This window comes from Halichoeres trimaculatus, unplaced genomic scaffold (genome assembly GCF_033239565.1).
Source record: "Halichoeres trimaculatus isolate MK-OKI-2021-1 unplaced genomic scaffold, fHalTri1.1 fHalTri1_scaffold_12, whole genome shotgun sequence".
In the NCBI taxonomy this organism is placed as follows: domain Eukaryota; kingdom Metazoa; phylum Chordata; class Actinopteri; order Labriformes; family Labridae; genus Halichoeres; species Halichoeres trimaculatus.
Window position 1 is genome coordinate 10,124,513 of NW_027437190.1, and position 21,670 is coordinate 10,146,182.

At 39.1% G+C, this 21,670-nt stretch overlaps 2 protein-coding genes across 2 annotated transcripts in view; one reads left to right on the forward strand and one right to left on the reverse strand.

Annotated features, from left to right (window-relative positions):
• emc2 (ER membrane protein complex subunit 2) overlaps window positions 1–3,448 on the reverse strand; it is a 30,808-nt gene extending 27,360 nt beyond the window's left edge. Inside the window, exons 1-2 of the mRNA XM_074684074.1 lie at window positions 3,372–3,448; window positions 2,498–2,611 (exon numbers count right to left, since the gene is read on the reverse strand). Coding sequence (XP_074540175.1) covers window positions 2,498–2,611; window positions 3,372–3,438 — 181 coding nt within the window. The 5' untranslated portion in view covers window positions 3,439–3,448. The remainder of the gene's footprint in view (window positions 1–2,497; window positions 2,612–3,371) is intronic.
• A 9,123-nt stretch (window positions 3,449–12,571) lies between these two features.
• Window positions 12,572–21,670, forward strand: part of LOC141801303 (eukaryotic translation initiation factor 3 subunit E-A-like) — a 29,883-nt gene continuing 20,784 nt past the window's right edge. Inside the window, exons 1-5 of the mRNA XM_074684298.1 lie at window positions 12,572–12,711; window positions 13,733–13,850; window positions 14,079–14,196; window positions 16,484–16,526; window positions 17,430–17,534. Coding sequence (XP_074540399.1) covers window positions 12,622–12,711; window positions 13,733–13,850; window positions 14,079–14,196; window positions 16,484–16,526; window positions 17,430–17,534 — 474 coding nt within the window. The 5' untranslated portion in view covers window positions 12,572–12,621. The remainder of the gene's footprint in view (window positions 12,712–13,732; window positions 13,851–14,078; window positions 14,197–16,483; window positions 16,527–17,429; window positions 17,535–21,670) is intronic.

Consider the following 21,670-nt stretch of genomic DNA (forward strand, 5'->3'; position numbering starts at 1 on the left):
TCTGTGTGTACGCGCGAGCAGCCCCGTCGCAAAAGATGCCAAAGATCACATTTTTGACAGATGCTCACTCTGCTATAAATCTGCTAAATCTGCTATAGAACCTATGCACCCTGATGATAGGAAAGATAGACGTAGTGAGCCATCTTCTCATTCAGCCTCTTTGGTCGAAAGAGAGGAGGAAAACAAACATGCATGCAAGTGTCAGTTTATCGGGGCTGGCAAACTTACCAAGGACGTTTTTATTTATCGTTCGGTTAATCGATGTATTGATTATCATGACAGGCCTATTGAGCACTTTTCTTACCAAGCTCAATATATTCTTCTAAAATTTTTTATGTGAAAGTGAGCTTTAAAAAAAAAACTATGCTGTTACTTTTTCTTCCAGTCAACCGTAACATTAAAACATAATGGCAATGAGGCTACACAGACCAATTGATGGGATAAATACAATACATTTGACTGCCAGCTTTTCTTTAAATCGATCGGAGCTAGGTATGGATTTCCCTGCTTATTACCTGGCTATATGTACAAACACACTGACACCAAGTATCAATCCAAACACTATGGTACAGTTTTCATATTATTTATTCTTACGGCTTAAAAAGTGGATGTTCAATTGTGAAAGTTAATTATGCTTTCAAGACAACCAACTACCTTCTGACTATCTAACAAGCAGCCATGTTTCATTCACGGTTAAGTCTAAACAGCACCCTACTTTTCTGTAATAAATCCCACTGAATGTAACATTTTCATTCATGGTTTAATCTAAATGCTCACATTTATCCATTTGCAATCTCAAGTTTTGTGCTTCCTTGATAAACTGAGCATATTAGGGAATTGGAAACATTTCCTCCATGTCTGCTGATTCCATCAAAAGTAAAGATTTTGTTAGGTTGTCAACAGGAAGAAGTAAAATCATTAAAAGCATTCTTAATGTGCCGTGGCTTCTTTCAGCAGGATGTTTTCTATATCAGACATACTTTAGCTGTTTGTGTGATCAGGTTTTCTCTGGAGTCTCCTTTGCTGTTCAGTCAACTATTGTTGAGAGGTTTTGAAACATCAAAATGTAGCATTTAAGAAACAAAATCAAAAACGATAAATCAAAAATGTTACACCTAATCCGTCACAGTCTACTTTGAGTGTTTAAACCAAACACCTGATTTGGTGCAGAATTGTGCGAGCTCAACAGTTATTTTTCAACAAATTTCCTAATGAAAAGGTTGAAGCTGTGACATAACAGGCAATCTCTTATCCTCACATTTGTTTCAGTTTGAGCATACACAGTTTATGTCACCAGGATTGAAACGTTTGACAATTTCATCTCAGATATGGAGACTCAATCACAAGAGGATCATCTTTAACTTTAAATGAGCACAAATTTTAGGCACTCATACAAGCAAACATCTTACTGAACTTGAGGAGTACACACCAATGGTTCTCACAGTTACAGAATGAATACACTACAAAAACAGATTGTTTAGACTTATATATTATATGATAGTATTACACTTTATATAGGCCCAAATGGTCTAACAACTCCTGACAAAATTACATTTCAAAATATTTGGAGGCAAAAAATCTACCTAAAGTGCTTGGAACAGTCTGCCAATTGGGTAAGAAAGATTTGCTTGTCAAGTAAGAACAATGTCCTCGACCTGATAACTAAACATCCGAATATTTCTGGCCTCATTGACAAATTTGTTTTTACTTTTAATATCTTAAAATAAGAGATTTTTTAGGACTTGCCAGGTAAGTGTGGCTTGGATTTTGGTTTGGGGGTTTTTGCAGTGTGTATTCCAATATTACAATCACATTTTGTCTTTGAAGATTGTTTTCAGCTTTTACTGATAATCCATCTGTTTATTTTTACTGGCACTGCCTACTGACAGCTCAGTGAAAAACAAAACAAGGAATAAGAAACTGTAGACGTGTTTCCTTTCTTGCATATCCAAGTTTCTCTCAGTTAAGTATTTTACCTTTCCTCCCAAAATCTCCTAAATACATGTCTGATGAATTCTTATGTCGTCTTTCCAGCCTTGACTGTCTGTCTATCTGCATTTTCCACATCACAGGAAACCGAGGATCCTGTTCAGAAATGTATCCAAAAGAAAAATACATACCACAAAAGAGAGGCGAGGGGAAAAAAATATCTAACTGGAAGCAAATCACCCACTTAGATCAATCCTATCTTTCACAGTTGTTTGGATGAACCCACAATCAATAACATTAGCCTCACTGACTCTACAGAGGGACATTTAGAGGTTTTGGATGCTGAAAAGCAGATCATCATCTTAAAAAACAATCTTGCAGCCTGCACTTTATCTGTGATGTGAGATTTTTGTTGAGCTGTCTAGTAGCTCTCACAGAAGTGCTCATCCTATTAAAGCAAGTTTGATACAAATCTCCATGTTTCAATGGTGGTGTCATGGTGTTAAGAAATCAGCTTGAAACATGGGTATAAGATGGGACATATCTAACGTGTAGTCGTGGCACTTACTGTCATCTCCAAGTTTAGATGCATGATCACTGATGAGCTCTTCACCGACATCCACGATTTGTTCACTATTTCGGTAGTTATCCTCTCTCCATTTCCGCAACTTGTCTCTCATTTCTATGACAGATGGAGACGAGAAATGAGTGTTAGTGCAGTTCAGCAGCGCATGTAACAGTCCAGCTTTGAAGTCATGATGTGATTGCATGTGGCACATTTACATTTCCCAAGGCACAGACTTGATGCATCTGTTTAAAAAAATGTTGACATTGTCCACTTTCTTCACTACAAGTGCTGTTCAGGCACCATTAACCTGAAATAAATTTGCTACGTATATATAGATAATCAAACCACCACATCAAATACCACAGTTTCGTTCAACTAAAATTACACAAGGAAGAGCAGAAAACAGCGGTGACAGTACAAACGTCGTGTTATAAAGGTATTATATGGATTCAATTCAAAGGATCACCGTCAAGCTGATGCGACATAGCGTTGATGGCTAACGTTAGCTAAGGGCACGTTTGTCCTGCCATACATGGCCAAAAAAGCTTTAGACATCCGTTTGTCAGCTTCGTTCAGACAGTGTCAAGATCTCCAGTTAAATAAGCACATCAAAACTGAAGTTAGGACTGAAGTCTTTACACTTGTATTGATGAAATATGCAGAAATACCTACTACGACAGCCAACCAAGAGCTAACAATGCTAACTTCCACTAGCTAACGGTTTGACACGCTGACTAATGTTCAGTCCAGGAAAGTGAGGACTCTTTGATATGCGCGTGCAAAAGACACAGCGTAAATTGAAACTCAAACGGCTTGAGAAAAAGTTGTGTCTTGTTGATACTTCAGCAGCATCAGTATCATATTTTTGTCTTACCTTCCCATCCAACATCGTACATCTCCGACACCGACGCCATTTTTTCTCCTTTGACAACAGACGCCATGCCTACGTCATTAACTTGCCAGTTGTGGGCGTGGTTTTATGATTGTAAATGATTAATACACGATACAACTTTTATTCTACTCCAACGAAAATTACGACAACAAAAAACAACCATCAACTAATAATAATAATAATAATATCAATAATAATGATATCAATAATAATGATAATAATAATAATTTCTGTTCCAAACTGCATTAATAATTATCTATTATAAACACAGTGCAATGATGGCTCATTTTAAAAGCTCTCATAAAATCAACAGAACAAATGTATTGAATAAAAAAACTTCTTTTTTTTTTCAACGCTGAGTTAAGAGGCTGTCTTGACTTTCAAACCCAAATTGAACACGGTCTGGTTTCAGAACAAACTCAATTTGATTTAAGTTGACTGTCAGCCTGAACTTGTACACAAAATGGTTGGCAGTCACAGACGACAGCAAACATTGAGAAACAAGACGATCCTATTCTCATGCACCACTACCATTTTTATATAATCCCCTTCTAAGTATTGGTTAGGACAGTCCACTGAGCCTAGAATCTATCAGCTTCCTCTGAAAATATGAAATGTGCTTTCCAAGCACATTGACCAGTATATCCTGATTTCCCTCAGGAGCCTCTGTGAATCTCATCCCCTCTGTGTGTATGCTTGCTTACACATTTCTCTCTTACCACATTACACACTTGTTGATGTGGGCACAGCACAAACTTGCTTACACAGACATTTCAGAGATCTGATGTCATATCCATTGCTGCATACTGCACAAAACCGACTGTCATGCATACTTTGTTGGTGTTCTAATTCAAAGGGCAACAAGGAGATTGTCAGACACTGACACAGTTGAGAAGCTTTGCTTCATCGATAATTGGCAAATGCACAATAAAATGTTGTTGTTCTCTATGGGGGAAAAACAAAAATGTGTGCAGTTTAGATTACATTTAGCTTTGGCAATCTGTGCACTTGTAATTTTTAAGTCTGCACATGGCAGTCAGTTGATATGTGGTTGGGTTTTCACTGGAACACAGAATACCGGAGAAACCACATCAAAACAATTGTACACTGTTCTTTGGAGTAGAGGGCTTTCCCCTGTCTGCCAAGGTGCCACTGAAGGCCAGGGCCCTAACAGTGACCTGCAGTAAACACCGTGGAACAGCTGTGACTCCTGGGATTTCAGGAAATGATGGTTAAAGTGCTCAGTGAACAAGCTGTCCATAATTTTGAGATGCAGCTGGATGTGGTGGTGGTGAAAAAAGCTTGACACAAGGCGCCTGTTTAACTTGGAGCGACTTTCTTGTACTGAAATGTCACAATATGTGAGATCCATTGCAGTCATCTAAAAACTAAAACTGTGCTACTTTACTGGCGCTTACGTAGGTTTCCATGCTCTGGAAGCCCCCACATATGGCACACAGTACAAGCATATATTTTCCCTTTCACTCCCCATGCTTGTAAAAAAAAAGAGAAATATTCCACCTTCACAGGCATTATATTTTGATTTCTGACAGAAGCAATCAGAGTTGGCAATGCTTAAAATGAACAGTTATGGACTAAAAACTGAGGTAAGGTGAAGGTGCTTGCTGTGGTTTTGACACAGTTCCTGTCATCCAAATTTCTCTGTCAGTGGTGTTGTACAGTGAGTAGTGGAAAATGAAGACAGATGCAATTAGCAACAATGTTTGGACTTCACCTTCTGGAGACGGCAGCACTGTGTTTACTTTGAAATCTGATTAGTTTCCCTGTCTGACCAAGTTGCTTTCACCTTACCACAAATAAGTGCCCACAGATGACTTTCGCACGCTTCATCTCTGATGGACTCCTCGACTGCACCTTTGACCTGAGGCCCTGAGCGGGAAATTATGGCACATCACAATTAGGTTTCCTCACTCTTTTGCTCTTCTCTCTCTTGGCTTCTGGGCCAAGAACAATATTCAACCCTATGTCAGAGCAAAACACACTGGTAATTGATGTAACCCAAACAGTATGAAGGTTACAGTAGGATATATTGCTCCCTTGACACCTCGTATAGTTGCACGATTGCTTATTGTGGATGGAGAGTTACCACATGTAGTATATTATGTGTTGCTAGATTAGTTTTAATAGCCCGTAGTCACTTTTTGTTGAACTCTAACACAGATCCAACACTGACAGTCTTAAGATTACCCTAAAAATTTAGAGTTGGCTGCACTGTAAGCTGCGGCTAACTTTATCGTGAGTAGTGATGCTAATCCAGTACAAGAATAACTTGTCATTGCAAGCTTTTGAGATCATAATTGGACTTCCACATGAGCATATTTCTGCGATGCTCCTGGAATTTTATTGAAATACCAAAACCATTGAAGACTTGATATTGAGCCACTCTTGCAAAGCCATCATTCAGTCTCATTGAAAAAAAGTTAAATTTAAAGACAGTATTGGGCAGTGACGTGACGATTTTTTTCACCTCCAAGCCAACACTGGAAACTTTTCTTAGACTTTTCCTAGAATCACATCATTCTCATTCTAAGCTGCGGCAGTTGGTTAGATTCATTCACTGCATTTTTTGGTCTCAACTTAAGGCATGAAGCACTACTACAACCTCTCAGGGGTCTACGCTGAGGTTTGAAATGCTTAGCTTGAGCTATTTCTGACTGGCATTACTTTCTCCCTTTATTGTAGCAGTGGTTTTAGTAAGAGACCTCTGCTTAGCTACACAGATACACAAAGAGCAATCATTATAGACACTCAGGATGCACAAGGAGAGGAATGTCCACATCTCATTTCCAATACAGTTACTTTGAAGGACAATCTGGATTTCACTATTTTCTGTTTGTAACATGCACGACCACATTTTTGGAGTTACTGTAATGTTTTGAAAGTAAATCACAGAGGAAGAGGGGAGTTATGCATAACAAGAGCAGTTTGCTGAGGAAAGATTAGAGAGGTAAAATATCGATCGACTCCCCTGTGTGCCCTCTGATAATGCTGATGTGTGCGAGCACAAGTCAACTCTTGTTTGCGCATCACACATGTGTTGCACAGATGTTCTGCCATGCATGGTACCGGTAGGTGCTTTCTGGAAGTTTACATTATTTTTTAGTCCACGAGCCTGGTCGATAACCTTCATCCTGTTGCCATTGAGTGTGACAGTGCTGAAGTCAGCACTGGGCTCTGCATCAGGAGTGTGGGCTGCTGATTTATAACCTGACACGCACACTGAGCGAGGTGATGCATATCTAAAAAGTTTACAAAAGAATCATTGAAATTCATATGAGATGCTGCGATCCGGATTCAGAGCAGGGATGCTTGGCTTTGCAACATCCAACGCCGAGTCATTTGTCTTCAGGTTTTATTGATTTATATTTTGACAGATATTAGAACGAAGCCAGTGGTGGGTGTCTTTGGCAGTGTCATCTCCTCTCCCTCTCTTGGATTCATTTGTTAACCAAGAAAGCTTTCAGGGAACTGGAGAGCTGAGGTTTTTCATGGAATATTTGGCCCTCACTGCAACGCCCTTTAAGTTGATCCCATTAAGGGTGCGGAGTAGTTTCTGTGAGACTAACTTGTGGAATGATGGATAACTGATAGCAGAAATGTGTTGGTGTTCCTGACAACATCCTAGACTTGAACCTGGCTGTCATGTGTGGTCAAAGCTTTCACTGCCCAAAAGGGTTTCAGCCAACAAAATACACACATGCTTTGATTTTCAGAGACAACAATCGTGGATTTGTGTTTGTATTTACTCCCCTTTTAAAATGTTTGTTTAAAGTTTTGATAAACCTTCAACACAAATCATGGGTTACACTCACCCTGTTGGTTGGGTCGAAAGAGATACAGCTTGGCAAGGAGCATAGCAAAGATTTAAAAAAAAAAAAGTGGCAGACACATAGCCACAACAGTTAAGTAAGCTTGCAGACCACCAGGGAATAAGTCCACACAATCAAAGTTAAGAAGATCACATTTCCAATTATTTAGACATTTGAAAAGCATTGGCCTCGATGGGCTACAATATATCTGGAACTTCTTATTGACTTTTTTTGTCCATTCCTGGATGAGAAGATAGACAGCATTATTATCCACACTCTAAACACAGGAGCAGTTCATTAGCCTAGCTTGGCTTCACAATAAAACTGAAATAGAGATAAATAGCTGGTCCGTCTTTGTCTGCAAATTATAAAACACACTAGACTGGCATTTTGAGAATCAAACAGCAGATCTGAGCTTTTTTAAAAAGGATTTGAGAAGATGGATAAGCCTTTGTCTAGTGAGGTGAGGGTTTGAGTAAGGGTGGGTTAGGAAATACAAACATTAACTGTTGTGTTTTGAGCTGTAGATGTGGATTGTCTCCAGGAAGAGGGGTAGAATATGTACTTTTGTTGGTTTCATTTTTTAGGTACTGCACCACAGACAGACTTCTAAACTTTTTTCTCAAATTGCTGAAAGCACTGCAAGTATACCCAATTCACCAAACTGTATCACTTTTTAGCATGTTTGTTAGTGTTTTCAATCTTTTAAGTGATTAGATCAGTTCCATGCATACGAAAATACTGCTTTGTCATGACTTGAAACTTCCCATATTAATTTTTCTTTATGTCTTTTTGGTGAAAATCAAACTGCTTGACAGAATTTTGATTTATTCTTACCCAAGCTCAGTATGTAAAAGTTGAGTGGCAATTTCACAATAGGCCATTAGACCAGGGGTTCCCAAACCTTTCAGCCCATGACCCAAAAGACCCAGAGTGACTCTGTCTGTCCCTGTGGGAGGTCAACATTCCTCACAGCCTCCCGCAAGCACTAATAGACCAATGCAATATTGGACATTGCATCAATACAAAGAATACAAAAAAAACAACAACAACTATGATATTATTTTTAAGCATTAAAAAACTAGTAGAAACAGAAATTAAGTTAGCCAAATGCTAAAACTATTACAAAAATACAACATACAGTCTTCAATGCTGTGAGTTTTTGTACAGTTTTATACAGGGCTGGATTTTTTTTATTTTTTATTTTTGCCTTTTGCATTTGCTGACAAAGAAAAAAAAGACTTCAGCAAGTCACAGCTCAAGGCCAAGTATAATTTTTTCTGAATAAATCCTTGTCTCCACATGAAGCTTTGCAAACCCTGTGTCCGCTCCAGCTTCTCAATGACCTAGATATGAGGGAGACATTGATATTCTCATCAAAATCTCAACAAGAAGATGAATCAACAAATTTCGTGCCATTCAGCTGTTATTACTCTGAGTTTTTCTTTACTTAACTTTGGTTGGATCTGTCAACATCCTTTTTTCATTTGAATACAAGCTAGTTGCCTCAGATAACCTCTCCTGCTGTCTATTTATGAAATTATCAACATAACTGAAAGACAGATTTACACTGATCTGTGCATCTGGAAGTAACTCTGACACCCTGAATGTTTTATTGTTGTTCTCTCTCCCCTTACCGGTTTCTCAACTATCTGCAAACAACGGGTTGAGTTTTGCTTTCCTTTGAAGGGATGGATGAGAAAGCTAAAAAGGGGCCCAACAAAACACAGGAGTGAGGCATGGATCAGACTCTGTTGCTATTCAGTGGCACAGATTTATGGTTTAAAAGTTAACATATCCTCTTATGAAGACCCATAAAGCAAAAGTAATAAAGATTCAGCTCTGAAAAGAAGGGCTTAAAGCCACAACAATAAACTAAATACGCTCAGTCCTTTAAACAAGGAGAAAATCTTTACTCAAGGAGTGTTCATAGAGTGAAGGCTGTGTTCAATGTTAATTGCATGTGATCGTAAATAACATTAGTTTGGAGTCAGGAGAAGAAAACTGGGCAACATGAAGAAAGAAAGACAAGAAAATCCCAGAAATACTTCCTCCCAAGCACCTTTCTTTATGGCTGGTTGAAATAAGAGAAACCAAAGCAATTTGGCCCTCAAATCAGTGTTTAAGATACTTGATTTCTTGTCATTTTGTATTTAGTTTGTGGTGTTGAACCTATTGAAGAATGCTTATTGGCTTTGTCTGGCCCACTGCAGCTTTTTCCCACAGTTTCCGAATTCAATAATGTGAAATAACAAGTATTATTGCCTACTTGCTTAAAAGGCAAGCACACAACTCGCATTACACTGAAAATTGACAATATAGTGGAAGTGTTTACATTTCAGGGAGGAACTATTGTGGGGTTTTCATTATTTTGTTGGAAAATTGGGTTGGAAGGACACATGGAGGTTTTATTTTGTGGTAAGGGACTACAAGAAGATTACAAGGATGGTGGGAAGGGTTAAGATAAACGAACAGGCCTTTTTTAAGCCTATTTGGATATGACATCATAGGAACAATATTGTGCATTATATATTGATAATGTTATTGGTACAGGTAGCCTAGACATTTTCCCAAGTAATAAAAGTAATAATAATAATGATAATAATAATGATAATAATAATAATAATAATAATAATAATAATAATAATAAGAAGAAGAAGAAGAAGAAGAAGAAGAAGAAGAATGAAACATTGATGGAGCACTTTTCAGGACTCAAAGATGCTGTATTATTGTTTAAGTCAATGTTTAAAAAGAAACAGACAGATAACCGTTAAATCAAACAAAAACAACAGTAAAATCCTAAATTAAAAGCTAACTTAAAACGGAGAGATTTTAACATAAATTTGAAAGTTGATGTGTCTTTTTTTATATATTTCTTTTGGGAACTTGTACTGAGCATCAGCACAATACAAATTAATGGATCCTTCACAAATCAACGGACCTGCTGTGTCATAAAACCCATTTGGTGTGATTTTAATTTTAAATAATCATTTCATTAATTTGCAGATGTATTAACGAAGAAAAACTGTTCTCCCGTTTAAGAAAAATAAGCCTGTCTTTAGTTGAAAAAAACAAAAATACCTGCCCCGTGAGGCCCCATAGTGACCTAAGTGCCAAAGTATAACCTTTTCTGAAAAGTATGTGGCGTTCTTAAAAAAAAAAAATGGGGAAAAAAAGTTGTAGTTCCATGAAAAGTTGAAGAAGCATGTGGAGTTCATACTTTGCAGAACAAGAAACAGTTGTATGAAAAGTACACAAGGTACCTTCATGGCTGCTAACATCGAAGGAAACCCATAAAAACAATAACAGAGGAAGTATTTCTGTTTGACCTTATAAAGCAAACTCAACGGCAGCCAAACTGGCTGGAGTTTTAATTATTCGATATACAGTAAGTCACTGAATGACCAAGATGAAAAAGAGATACATTTCCATATGGAACGTGCCAAACTCACCTAATGACTATGTGACTCTTTCTTATTGAAAAAATATTTCCTCAAATTAAGCAGATGACACAAAGGCAGCTACAGCCTGCAGAGTAAGGGCTGTGTTTTATTTTATTTTAATCTAAGCGCGCTGTCGCTGAGCCAGAGCTGACTGTGTCAGAGGCACCCAGTAAAACAGTTACTGGCCGCAGTGAGTGGTGTCTGTTTATGAGTCATTTCTACCTGCTGTCAGGCGACGGAGAAGAGGGAGTAAAAAATGAGGGGGAGAGGTAATAAGGGAGGAATTGTGAAAGGATACTAGACAGTGCTTGGTGGTTGTGAGGAGAACAAGGTTTTACTTAAACCTATTAGAGATGAGCCATTGAGAAGCTGTTACTGGCAGTTGTTGGCCTGGTATGGCTTACAGAGGAGCACCTTTATGAGACATCTGCTGAGGTGAGGAAAGAGAGAGGAAGATAGTTCAGATGCACAGTGAAGACATTCTAACCTTGTGGAAAAGTCAACTAGTTGGAAATGATGTGGTTGTTTTCATTAAGAGTTTAGAAGGAGCTTAAGGTTGGATCCATGGTGACTATGTTTGCCCAAAAATGGTTTTCCGTCCCATAAAGAAGTCACACAGGCTTTTAGGAGAAATATTGGTGGTGTCTGGAGGAAAGCCTATGTTTTGAAATTCAACAAAACCTTCATGTGGATCCCTCTTTATACTTGAAATGTTTCACTGTAACAACACAATGTGGAAATTGTAGGAACTTTGAAAGGTTTACAAGTCACAGTCATGCATCCTTCTGAGAGGCCATTAAAACACATTTTCCATTCATGAGCAGGGGTGAATGGGTAAAATATCATTAGTATTCTATTCAATTTGTCCACATCAGGGATGTTTATTATGTGTCACTGCAACAGCTGAGATGTATACCAAGACCTCATTCCATGTCAAATTCCTGAAGTACTTCTAATAATTACATTATGAATATATATTTCACATAAATTATTAAAATAGAAATCACCTGTTATGGTTATGAAGGGCTTCAAAGACTCTAATATAACACTAAAACTTTTTGGAAGTAAAGCATTACAAACATAGCAATACGTACAGCTCTGTAGCTATAATAAGGGGGATATTGCAATTAATAAATAAATAAATAAATATTCTATTTGAAATGAACATCCAATCTGGAGTCTTATGAAAAATTTCTCCTAACTTCTTAGCCTCTGAATAAATTCTCATTTCAGCTTTCATCTGCAAAAAAATACAGAGTGGATAAATACTGATGCAGTATTTTCAATATTGTGAATACACCACTTAGACAGAGTCCAGAAATGAAAAAGTTAGTGAAACAATCCTGATTTTTTTTAATTATAGCATTGTGTCTATGAGCTACATCTGGAGCATCATGAGCTACAGAGCTCCATACAGTTTTTCATTTTATATAAAAAGTGTTTTCCACATGTTGTCATATTTCAGTGGTTGAACCAGAGATTTGGTTTTATTTAAATTTCTGCACTTTATATAGTGTAAGACTCATAGAAGAGAGGATTCATGTTTATATTTCATGTTATTGTTCATACCAGGCTTGTTGTTCTGCAGTGCTTGTTCTTTTCTCTTATCTTATTTTAGGTAATGAATGACAAGTAGCTATATTACGTCTACAGGGCTTAAAGTAAAATGCATCAGTCAATATTCTACCGTGATTGTATCAGTGTAGAGTGATTTCATGCTTGTGTTAAGGAAATAATGCAGAGGAAAAATGCCATGCTAAACCGCAATGGCAAGATTGGCCGAAAAAAAAACGCAATTAGATTATTTTCCAAACATATGGTAGTTGTTCTGCAATATCAGCATCCCAACGATTCACCAGTTTATCTCATTGAGGATACTGAGAATGCCTCTGATTGGCTTGTTTCCCCGTGACGTAAAACGCAGGAACCCGCGTTCACTTCCCTTTTTCCGGAGCAAAGATGGCGGAATACGACCTCACCACCAAAATTGCTCACTTTTTGGACCGTCATCTTGTTTTCCCTCTTCTGGAGTTCTTGTCTGTCAAAGAGGTATGAATTATAACAAAGCTGAAACGCTTCGGTGCAGGTTTTAGTGGTTTTTAGAGCCTATATTCTGCTTAGAAACTGTTTAAAGGAACAGCATACGCGGGGGAGTTTGCCACATTTTCTAAAGCCGTGTAAAGGGACAACAGTTGAAGCTCTTGTAGCCGGAAACCTTTGGCCCTGCTTTCAAAGTAAAAGCCGGAGCTGGCGTAGTAAATATATATTAACGAGAAAACAATGATTTTTCACGTTAAGTTACATCTGTATATCGGAGAATCGCTATTCAAGCACAAGAAATAGTTATAACATACTATATCGTATACGGTTGTAGGATGCATGTTGGCACCGAGTTTTCAATTTGAAAAGATTGATTCGGAAGTGTGTGATTTAATTGTTGCGGGCTTCACCGTATCAGAATAAACCACGCGGTTAACAATATGTGACAGTGTAGTAATCATTCATCATCGAAGTGGGCCCACATTAAACATCTCCCTTTCCTAACCCCCTCTCTGAAGGGTTTAATGTCCAAGTTACTTTCAAAGTTAGACACTTTCACCCGGGCTCAGTTGCTTCCGTCTGTCCTGTTTGGGTCTATTCAAAAGAACGGTGCCTGGGATGCCTTTACCCTCCTTTCATGAGCTCGAACTAGTTTGTTTTTTTTGTTTCATCATCCACGGTGCCTCTTTGACATGATCTGGGTTGTTCTGTTGGACTTCTCTCTGATAGAAAGTGTGTACCTAACGTAAACCTGATCCTAGTTCTGACCCTTAACCCCCATTGATACTTCACACTGTGCTGGTGACACACTTCCCATTTAAGTACCTTAAGGAGGCTTGATGGAAAATGGTAGATTAAATGCTGTTTATGCTAATAGTTAGGGCCTTGTTGAAATAAGTATAATAAAAAGAAAATACACCAGTCACTCAAACACTTGCCCTAAAGCCTTTCTGTAGATTATAACATTGAACCGAACATATTCAAAACATCTGCCTCAACTCTGTTTTGTATTATTGGCCGTGTCTCTTAGATCTACAATGAAGAGGAGCTTCTTAATGGAAAACTGGACCTCCTCAGTGACACAAACATGGTGGATTTTGCCATGGATGTGCACAGGAGCCTTTTCTCCGACAAGGAAATTCCCCAAAGTAAGTTTTTTAAACCCTTGGTGATTGCATACACAGTATCTACAGTTCTATAGCTGCACATTCAGAACACCTAAAACAAAACATAAAGGTTTACCGTGCTGCTCTAACTTGATTCCAAATGGATTTAGCTGTAAACATTTTACACGGCTTTCTGTACAGAAGTGCAGCTATAGCATCATGTTATATTTTCGCTATAACTAATGACTTTCATTTTCGTCTCGGTCTCAGCTCTTAGAGAGAAGAGGACAGAGGTTGTGGCCCAGCTCAAACAGCTGCAGTCAGAGACTGAACCCATTGTGAAGATGTTTGAGGACCCAGAAACGACGAGGCAGATGCAGTCCACCAGGTAAAACCCCTTTTTGCTCTGAGCAGTGATTCTATTTTTTTTTTCTACAAGATATTGTCTTGGATCATGTCAAGTCATGCATCATTGGGCTTAGTGAGGTGGAAAAACCTAAGGTATTCTTTATATTACTTGTAGTGATTCTGGATTATATTTAACCTACAACAGAAACAAAGTGTATCATTAAAATCAAGAGTTTTGTAGAGGCGACTAACCTGCCTATTTTGCAAAAGTAGATCCTGTTCAGGCTTTTGCAGGGAGAAGTCAGCAAAGACAAGTAAAAGAGTTGTACTAGATAGTTATTGTTAATAAACAAATAAAAAGGATTTGACCTGAGACGTCTGACACGATGTAAAAAGTGATGCACAAACAGAGAAACTTTACCCTCTTAGTTATTTTCTTGTCTCTTGGCTTTACTCACCTAAAATATCTTCATTCCTAATCTCTTGCAAGGAGCGGGTTAATGAATCAGCTATGCCCATGTCAGCCCACTCAACTAACTCCTCTTAACCCCTACAATCAACAATAATTGTAATTATTTTTTTCCCCACAAGATAACTCAGTACTCTTTCTATGTTTCCTTGTAATGATGTCACCCCAGTTTTGTAAAGAACATTTCTTGCCCACTTAAAAAGGCAGGAAAAGGAAAAAAGAAATGCTAATAGTTATGTATATTGAGACTGTTTTACTATCTGGAGTGATTAGATTAGTCCAAATTAGTCTTTATTTATTTCTTGGAAAGATTTGCACAGGTAGTCTAATGCATTTCCTCAATTTCAGCTTTGAGTTTGTACTGTCGTGTTTACTGAGGACACATTGTTTGAGATTTGAAGCCTGATGGTCGCTGCTGTCATTGAAAACACGTCACTGTGTTGTTAGTTTGCTATCAGTGCGTAGTAAGGAGCAATTCGTCCTTTTCAAAAACAAAAAATGTGTCTGTTTTCAGTTATGTATTGTTTTCTTCACACCAGTCAATTTGTAAAACAATAGGAACATCATCTGTGATGGATAAAGAAGTGCTGGGAAGCCAGCGAACATGCATTGGTTTATTCCCTGCTGTGGCCTTAGTAGTACATGATGCAGTCAAAGTTTGAAACATTATTTCTGGATTAGAGGATCATCCAGTGGTTGAAATGGGCTGCCATTTGAACCCCTTTAAATTAGGGTTAATACACAGAGATCCACAAAGTATTTAACAGGGTAATGGAACCTATCGGTCTCAGTGCTGCTTGTTGAACTGTTGGGTTGTGAAGTTGTGTAGCCAGAAATAAAGCCTAGCTATCAAAAATAATCATGATGATATTGTTTTATGAACAATTTGTCCTGATTAGACACATGATTATGGCTTCTGTTAGCTCAATCTCAAGCTTATCTTGTTAGTTGTTGAGGCCTTGAAAACCACTGTTGAGGTTTGAAGTCAGCATGCTGCTGATGGCTTCTTGACTTTTCAGTGCAGAAGGTGGCAGTAATGCTGTGCAGACTTTGTCAGTGTCCATTTGTTGACAGCATCTCAGACAACAGCTGCCTCTCATCCAGATCTCATAATGTTTTGTAAAACAAAATAAAGTCCCGGACATGGTATTGATAATATTTTGCCTATTTTCTGTCTATGAACAGCATCTGCAATGCAGCCAGACACATATTTTAAAAGTAATGGAATTTTTACTGACATGTATGGTATGGCCAATGGTTCAGATTTACTATCAGGATCTGTGTTACAGCAATGAAGAGCAGGCTGACATTCCTCACAGTGGAGAACTCATCCAAGACCTTATCTAGACCATCAGCAGATAGGACCTCTCTGAAGCAGAAAAATCCTGCCTTGGCCTAAAAAGTCGCTCACATGAAAGACATGCCTTCAAATAAATGCACACCCACTTGATTCACACTCCATATGTATCTCATAATCATATCTTTTCAATCAGTGTTTAGAAACCAGGTTTTAGTTTGCAGGTAGAATAATGAAATACAGTTTTAGTGTGAATATTTCAGTCATAGTTTTCCTTTGTGTTTGATAAAGCCAAGAGGACACAGAGACTTATTTCCTCACTAAATTGCTAGACATGGCTAGCAAAAATTTGAAGTAGCCAAACCAAATGTCACAAACAGACTATCACACTGTTTTAAAAGTCAAATGGTGTTCATTTCTGTGCAGCCCTTGAGTTCCAGCAGATGTGGAAAATCTACCTGAATAGGATGCGTAACACCAGGAGGGCAGCCAAATAGCAACTCAAGTTAAATGACCTCTAACTCCAGAAACTGTCTTTCTTTTTTCTTTTTCTTCTTGCAGAGATGGACGAATGCTCTTTGAGTATTTAGCAGAAAAGCATAACGTAAGTTGGCCTCATTTGCTGACATCTCACTTCTTCATTGCATTTCCCATGGCTCTTGTGTGAACCCATGGTTGTTTTAGGGGCAAAGTGGGAGGGGAAGGCCGAGTAGAGAAACGCAGAATTACTTCCCAAAACTCTTAACTCATTTTGGGGGTTTGTATGGCTTGCACAAATTCTGTGGACATTTACATTCTGTGGTGAATTGTTAAGAATAAACGGACTAGCTCGGGACTCGTGGATAGAGCCGCAAGAATGCTGGAGGTTCTATATTTACCATGATGTTTGGCTTCTTCCTCTCCCCTACATTGGTCCCCTCCCACTCCGGTATCCCGCTGACCTGCAGGCTGTCCTCAGTGCACCTCCTTTCTGCCCAGGCTGTGGGCCTCGCAGCAGTCTGTGGGAAAGGTTTGGGCGGCCCACTGCTCCCGCTTGCTGTAACAGTTCTACTGAGCACTGACGTCAGGGCAACTGCTGCGAGATACTAAACAGCAGGAAGGACAGTTATATATAGGAAGCTAGAAGGCTTAAAATGATAGCCCTATATATACATATGCAATTCAAATTTAGTTCACATGACCACTTCCTGGCAGATTTGTCTCAAAAGTTAAATATTCTCTTGCCAGTCCTTGCAAAAACATCCCTTTAGATGATATAGTAGTGGTCTACCACCGTAGCGGGAAAAGTACATTACTCCAAATGAATGTAAGATTAAACTTAAATGTGCCAAGTGGTAACAATGACAGGAGACAGAGTCAGTTCTTCACCTTAACCTTGAAACACAAGTACGATTTCTTTCAGGCACCACAACTATCAAAAACTGCACAGCATGCACAATGTTTGATTTGGAAATACACCAAAGTTTTACCAAGTCTGACATCAGTTCACCTTTTTTTTCTATTGAAGTTTCGTCAGGAGTACTTGGACACGCTGTACAGATACGCAAAGTTCCAGTATGAGTGTGGAAACTACTCCGGCGCAGCAGAGTACCTCTACTTCTTCCGTGTCTTGGTAAGTTTACTGCCTCAGTCAGTGACATTCAACACCAGTAAACATTAACGGTCATGTTCCCTGATAACTTCTCTCCTAACCTCACTTGACAGTGTCTGTAGTATTTTACTGTCTTCATTTATTTACTGGCTTAAGGCATTTCTCTGACATATTAAAACTGAACATCACATTATGTTAGCCAGATTGCTTTAATTCCTCAGAAGGCCAGTGTTGCATAGGAGAGGAAAAGAACACTTAGAAGTAATTGAATGTGAAGAGCTTACGTCATTGCCTCTTCAATTCCTTGCACGTCTTTTGTATTAAGAGGAGACTGCTGCCCTAAGACTTGAGTAGGATCTTTTACTGGGCCAAGTGATCAGTGGCGGACTGCATAATCTGTCTGTAGTCTCTTCACGGGGCGGGCCTCAGTAGACAGCTTATTGATTTGAGTGCTTCAGCCAGAAAGCTCCTCGTCACGACTTCTGTGCGTATGGCATGCTTAAGTTATGCCTTGCATCAGGAGGGTTACGCACATTTTGCAAGGTGATTAAAGGAGGATGAGCACATTGATTATTTAGGGCTGTCTTTACAAGCCTGCCCCTTCTTTTCCTGAGTTTTAAATGATGAGCTGGTCAAAGAAGACAAGCAAAAGAGTTTGATTTAATCATGAAGTCATCTGAGCTCTAAATTTGAATAATGCCAACAAATGCCAATAAATACTACAGAAAAAGATAATTACAGCCCATGGAGAGCACTGAAAGTGTTATTGTTAGTCCATATGCACACTCCCTGTTTCCTCTGTAAACACAGAGACTTGATGCCTTACTTCTGGCACATGCAGCTTGTCTTCTTTTTACCCTCAGAAATGAGTGAAAGATGAAAAAGGCGGTAAGTAGACTCTGTGCTGTTCCACTAAAAAGTCTGTGGACTACTAAGACTAAACACAGAGACTGAGTCATTGTAGAGTTTGGTCCCCCCATGTAATTTGATGTACCTTCTGAGATGATCTCTTTGATTACAGACATTATAAATTACTACAGGTAGTGGCAACTGTGAGGTGATGAGTTTTCCAGGACAGTGGGAGCTTTGAGACACTTGTGGATGTTGAGGTTTGAATGTTTTTTTCACAGAAGTTGTAAGCAGGTGCCAGTGTTTTGTTGACTTGATCCTGCGGCTTATTTCCCGTCACTTTGTATCGCTGTGTTCCCCTGTGGTTTATGACGTGACACAGTGGGGAACACAGTGCCTCTCAGACATCACAAATCACCTGTCCTGCAAAACTTTAGAGGCTTAGTTCACTGACATTATCAGGATGGACTGAGGTGGAGGATATACCAATAAAAAGGCTCAGCAATCTGTTGTTGCCGCCTTTTTCCTGTGTTGAAATTTTTTTGCAGTCCTTAAAGGGGCTGTGAAGAGTTTCTAAGTGATCTTGAAAAAGTAATTCACACTTTAAAGTGAGATTACCAGTACCAAAATAGGTTATTTCGAAATGCTAGCTTCCTGAACGGGTCAGGCAAGACCAGATTGATTTTAGGCACGTCTAAGTCTCTATGACAACACCACGCCGGCTTACGAAGTTTAGAAGTGAGAAGTGAGATCTGTGTTTTCTCTGCTGAAAACGATTTCTGTGATTAATTTTGTAGTGATGGTGGACACTGGAGCCTGACTGGTAGAAAAAGGACAGAAGAGCAGAAGTAAGCTGAACAGGAGAGTGATATAGCCCAAGCTAAAGGCTAATACAGGGGCTAATCTGTTAGTGATAATGTCCATTCCAACCCACAGTCAGCAGTCATTCTGCAGTGGTCTGTTCAAACTTTAGAGTCTATCAATAAAATGAAGAGTGAGGTTACGTTAGCTCTGATTGGTAGATGACTGGCAGGACATAACCAGGATTTACGAACATTGAACATTACAGACACGTCTCACTGCACCGTGCTGTCAGTGGTGTTTCATATGGACGGATGTTAAACTACTGTACAAACTGACAGTTCGCCTGTTGTGGCATTAGCCTATGGAAATGTTGTAGCACTGGGCTGCTAATAGCGCTGCATGTAACGGGCTACTGATGTACGGTCCAAACTTTTGTTTACTTGTTGTCACGTTTCAAACAACAGTGCTACATAACTGTACTGATAAATACCTCACCTCGTTGTGTTGTATGTGTTTATTTACCTGAGCGGTATTGAATTTGTATGCAATTCTTCTATATAAGGATGAATAAGAAGAAACACAAGCTGAAACCTCCAATTAAAGCAACCAGGGCCTCAACAGCATTTTCATGACAACCCTTTTTTTTAAGCTGCACCTGTATGTTGTAGGAAGAAACCCAGACTGAATAAATGAACAGAAAACTACAGAAACAGACTACCACAAGTACTAGAGTTTTTTTTTTTTTTTTTTACAGTGTCATAGCGTTGAGATTTTAACAGTTGCAAAAGGACCAGCACCAAAGTTGGGTCTGTTGCTTTCTCTGAAACTGCTTCAGAGTCACATCTAAGTTATTCCCCCAATTTTCCCCAACTTTACCCAGCCCTGCATGCAGTCAGGGTAGGCTTTTGTGAGAACGCAGCAGGAAATACTCAGAAAATTCACCACAAGCAATTGGCTGGAGGTGATAATGTTTATATTACTCAATCCATGTGAGCCCTGGAAGAGCGACAAGTAACTGGATGAAAACATCAGAGGTTGATGGAGGCAAAGTTATCTGCTGGAGTCACTCCACCATCACCCTTGTGCAGCAAGGAAGATATCCTGCAGTGAGGGACGTGTGAACAAGTAACTTTGTAAACTTTGTGGCCAGAGGACCTGGGTTCATGTGCGGAGGAGCTTTTGATTGCTGTTCCCTTTTTTAAATGAAGACCCAGTTTCCAGTGGAGATTTAGCTGTGCTTTGACTTCTTTGGTGTTATCTTGCATCAAGTGTTAGTAAGTTCAACTTTACTGAATGGCCCATAATGACCGTGGAACCAATAGTGAGTGGTTTCCAAGTGTCACTCACTTGTTCTTTTGCTTTCTGTGTGTCTTTGGTTCAGCATTTAGCTCTGCGGTACAGCTAGGACTCGTGCCAAAGCCAGCCCTGAAAGAATGAGAAAGAATAAAATCAACATTTTTTGTCTGTTCATTAGAGTGAAAAACATTAAGAGCATCCTTTGTTCCCAGTCTAATCGGCATTTGATACTGCACTGCGTCGCCTCTCGTCTTTGGGATGTCAGTGACTTCGACTAGTCATGCACATTTACTATGCCGGAGTGTCCCTTACTGAAAAAACCTGGCAAAAGTTCAGCAATGATGAACTCTCTGCGCTACAAACAATCTTCCTAACCCAAAGCAGTTGAGTACTTCATCTGATGGGGTTTTCACTGATCTGCTCGAATCTGTGGAAGGAAGAGCTACATCCGAGACAAGATGACGGGTAATTCACCCAAGCTTTCCACTCCCCCCTCACAAGAAAAAAAAACACATTCAGAAAAGTCTTCAAAAGGTTCCATTGGACATATCCTACTTCTTCTACAACAGTTGTTTATGGCTTTGCAACTCACTCTAAATAAACCAAAATTGCTCTAATTGAAGTATGTTGTTTGAGGTCCAGGACTGACTTTTTTTCTCTGTACCCCTCAAATTGTCAAACCTCTTATTTTAAGTTCCAGCTAGATCAGACTGTAACTAGATATCTGTTACTTACTCCTGACAATGCAAGAAGCTTTTAAGAAGGGGAAAAGGTAGAAATGGATTTCATTAGTCTGAGTCTGTGTACCACTTCCTTCTCCCTTCTTTCAGTGCTTTGTGGACCTCCCATCCTCACAGTCCCTCTTCTACCCCCCCCTCCTTGGGAGAGGTGAGGCACCATAAAGTCATTTAACGTGGGAAACCCAGTCAATTAAACGAAGGAAGCCAGCCTTGCAAAATCCATGCCTCAGGTTTTGTTACAGTGTGGCCTTGTCCGAAAAGAGCAACTTATTCATATCATCACTTAATGCAGGGATTGAATGTTAAGAATAAAGATTGAGTATCCCGGCGGATCCCCAGCACAGTAAATTTATTGTTGCTGGTCAGTCAGCGAAAATGTGCCCATTTCACAAACCAATGGAAACTCAAGGTAACTGCTGGAAAAACCCAGGTACTGAAACTTTTCTAGCGTGGCCACTAGTGAAAGCC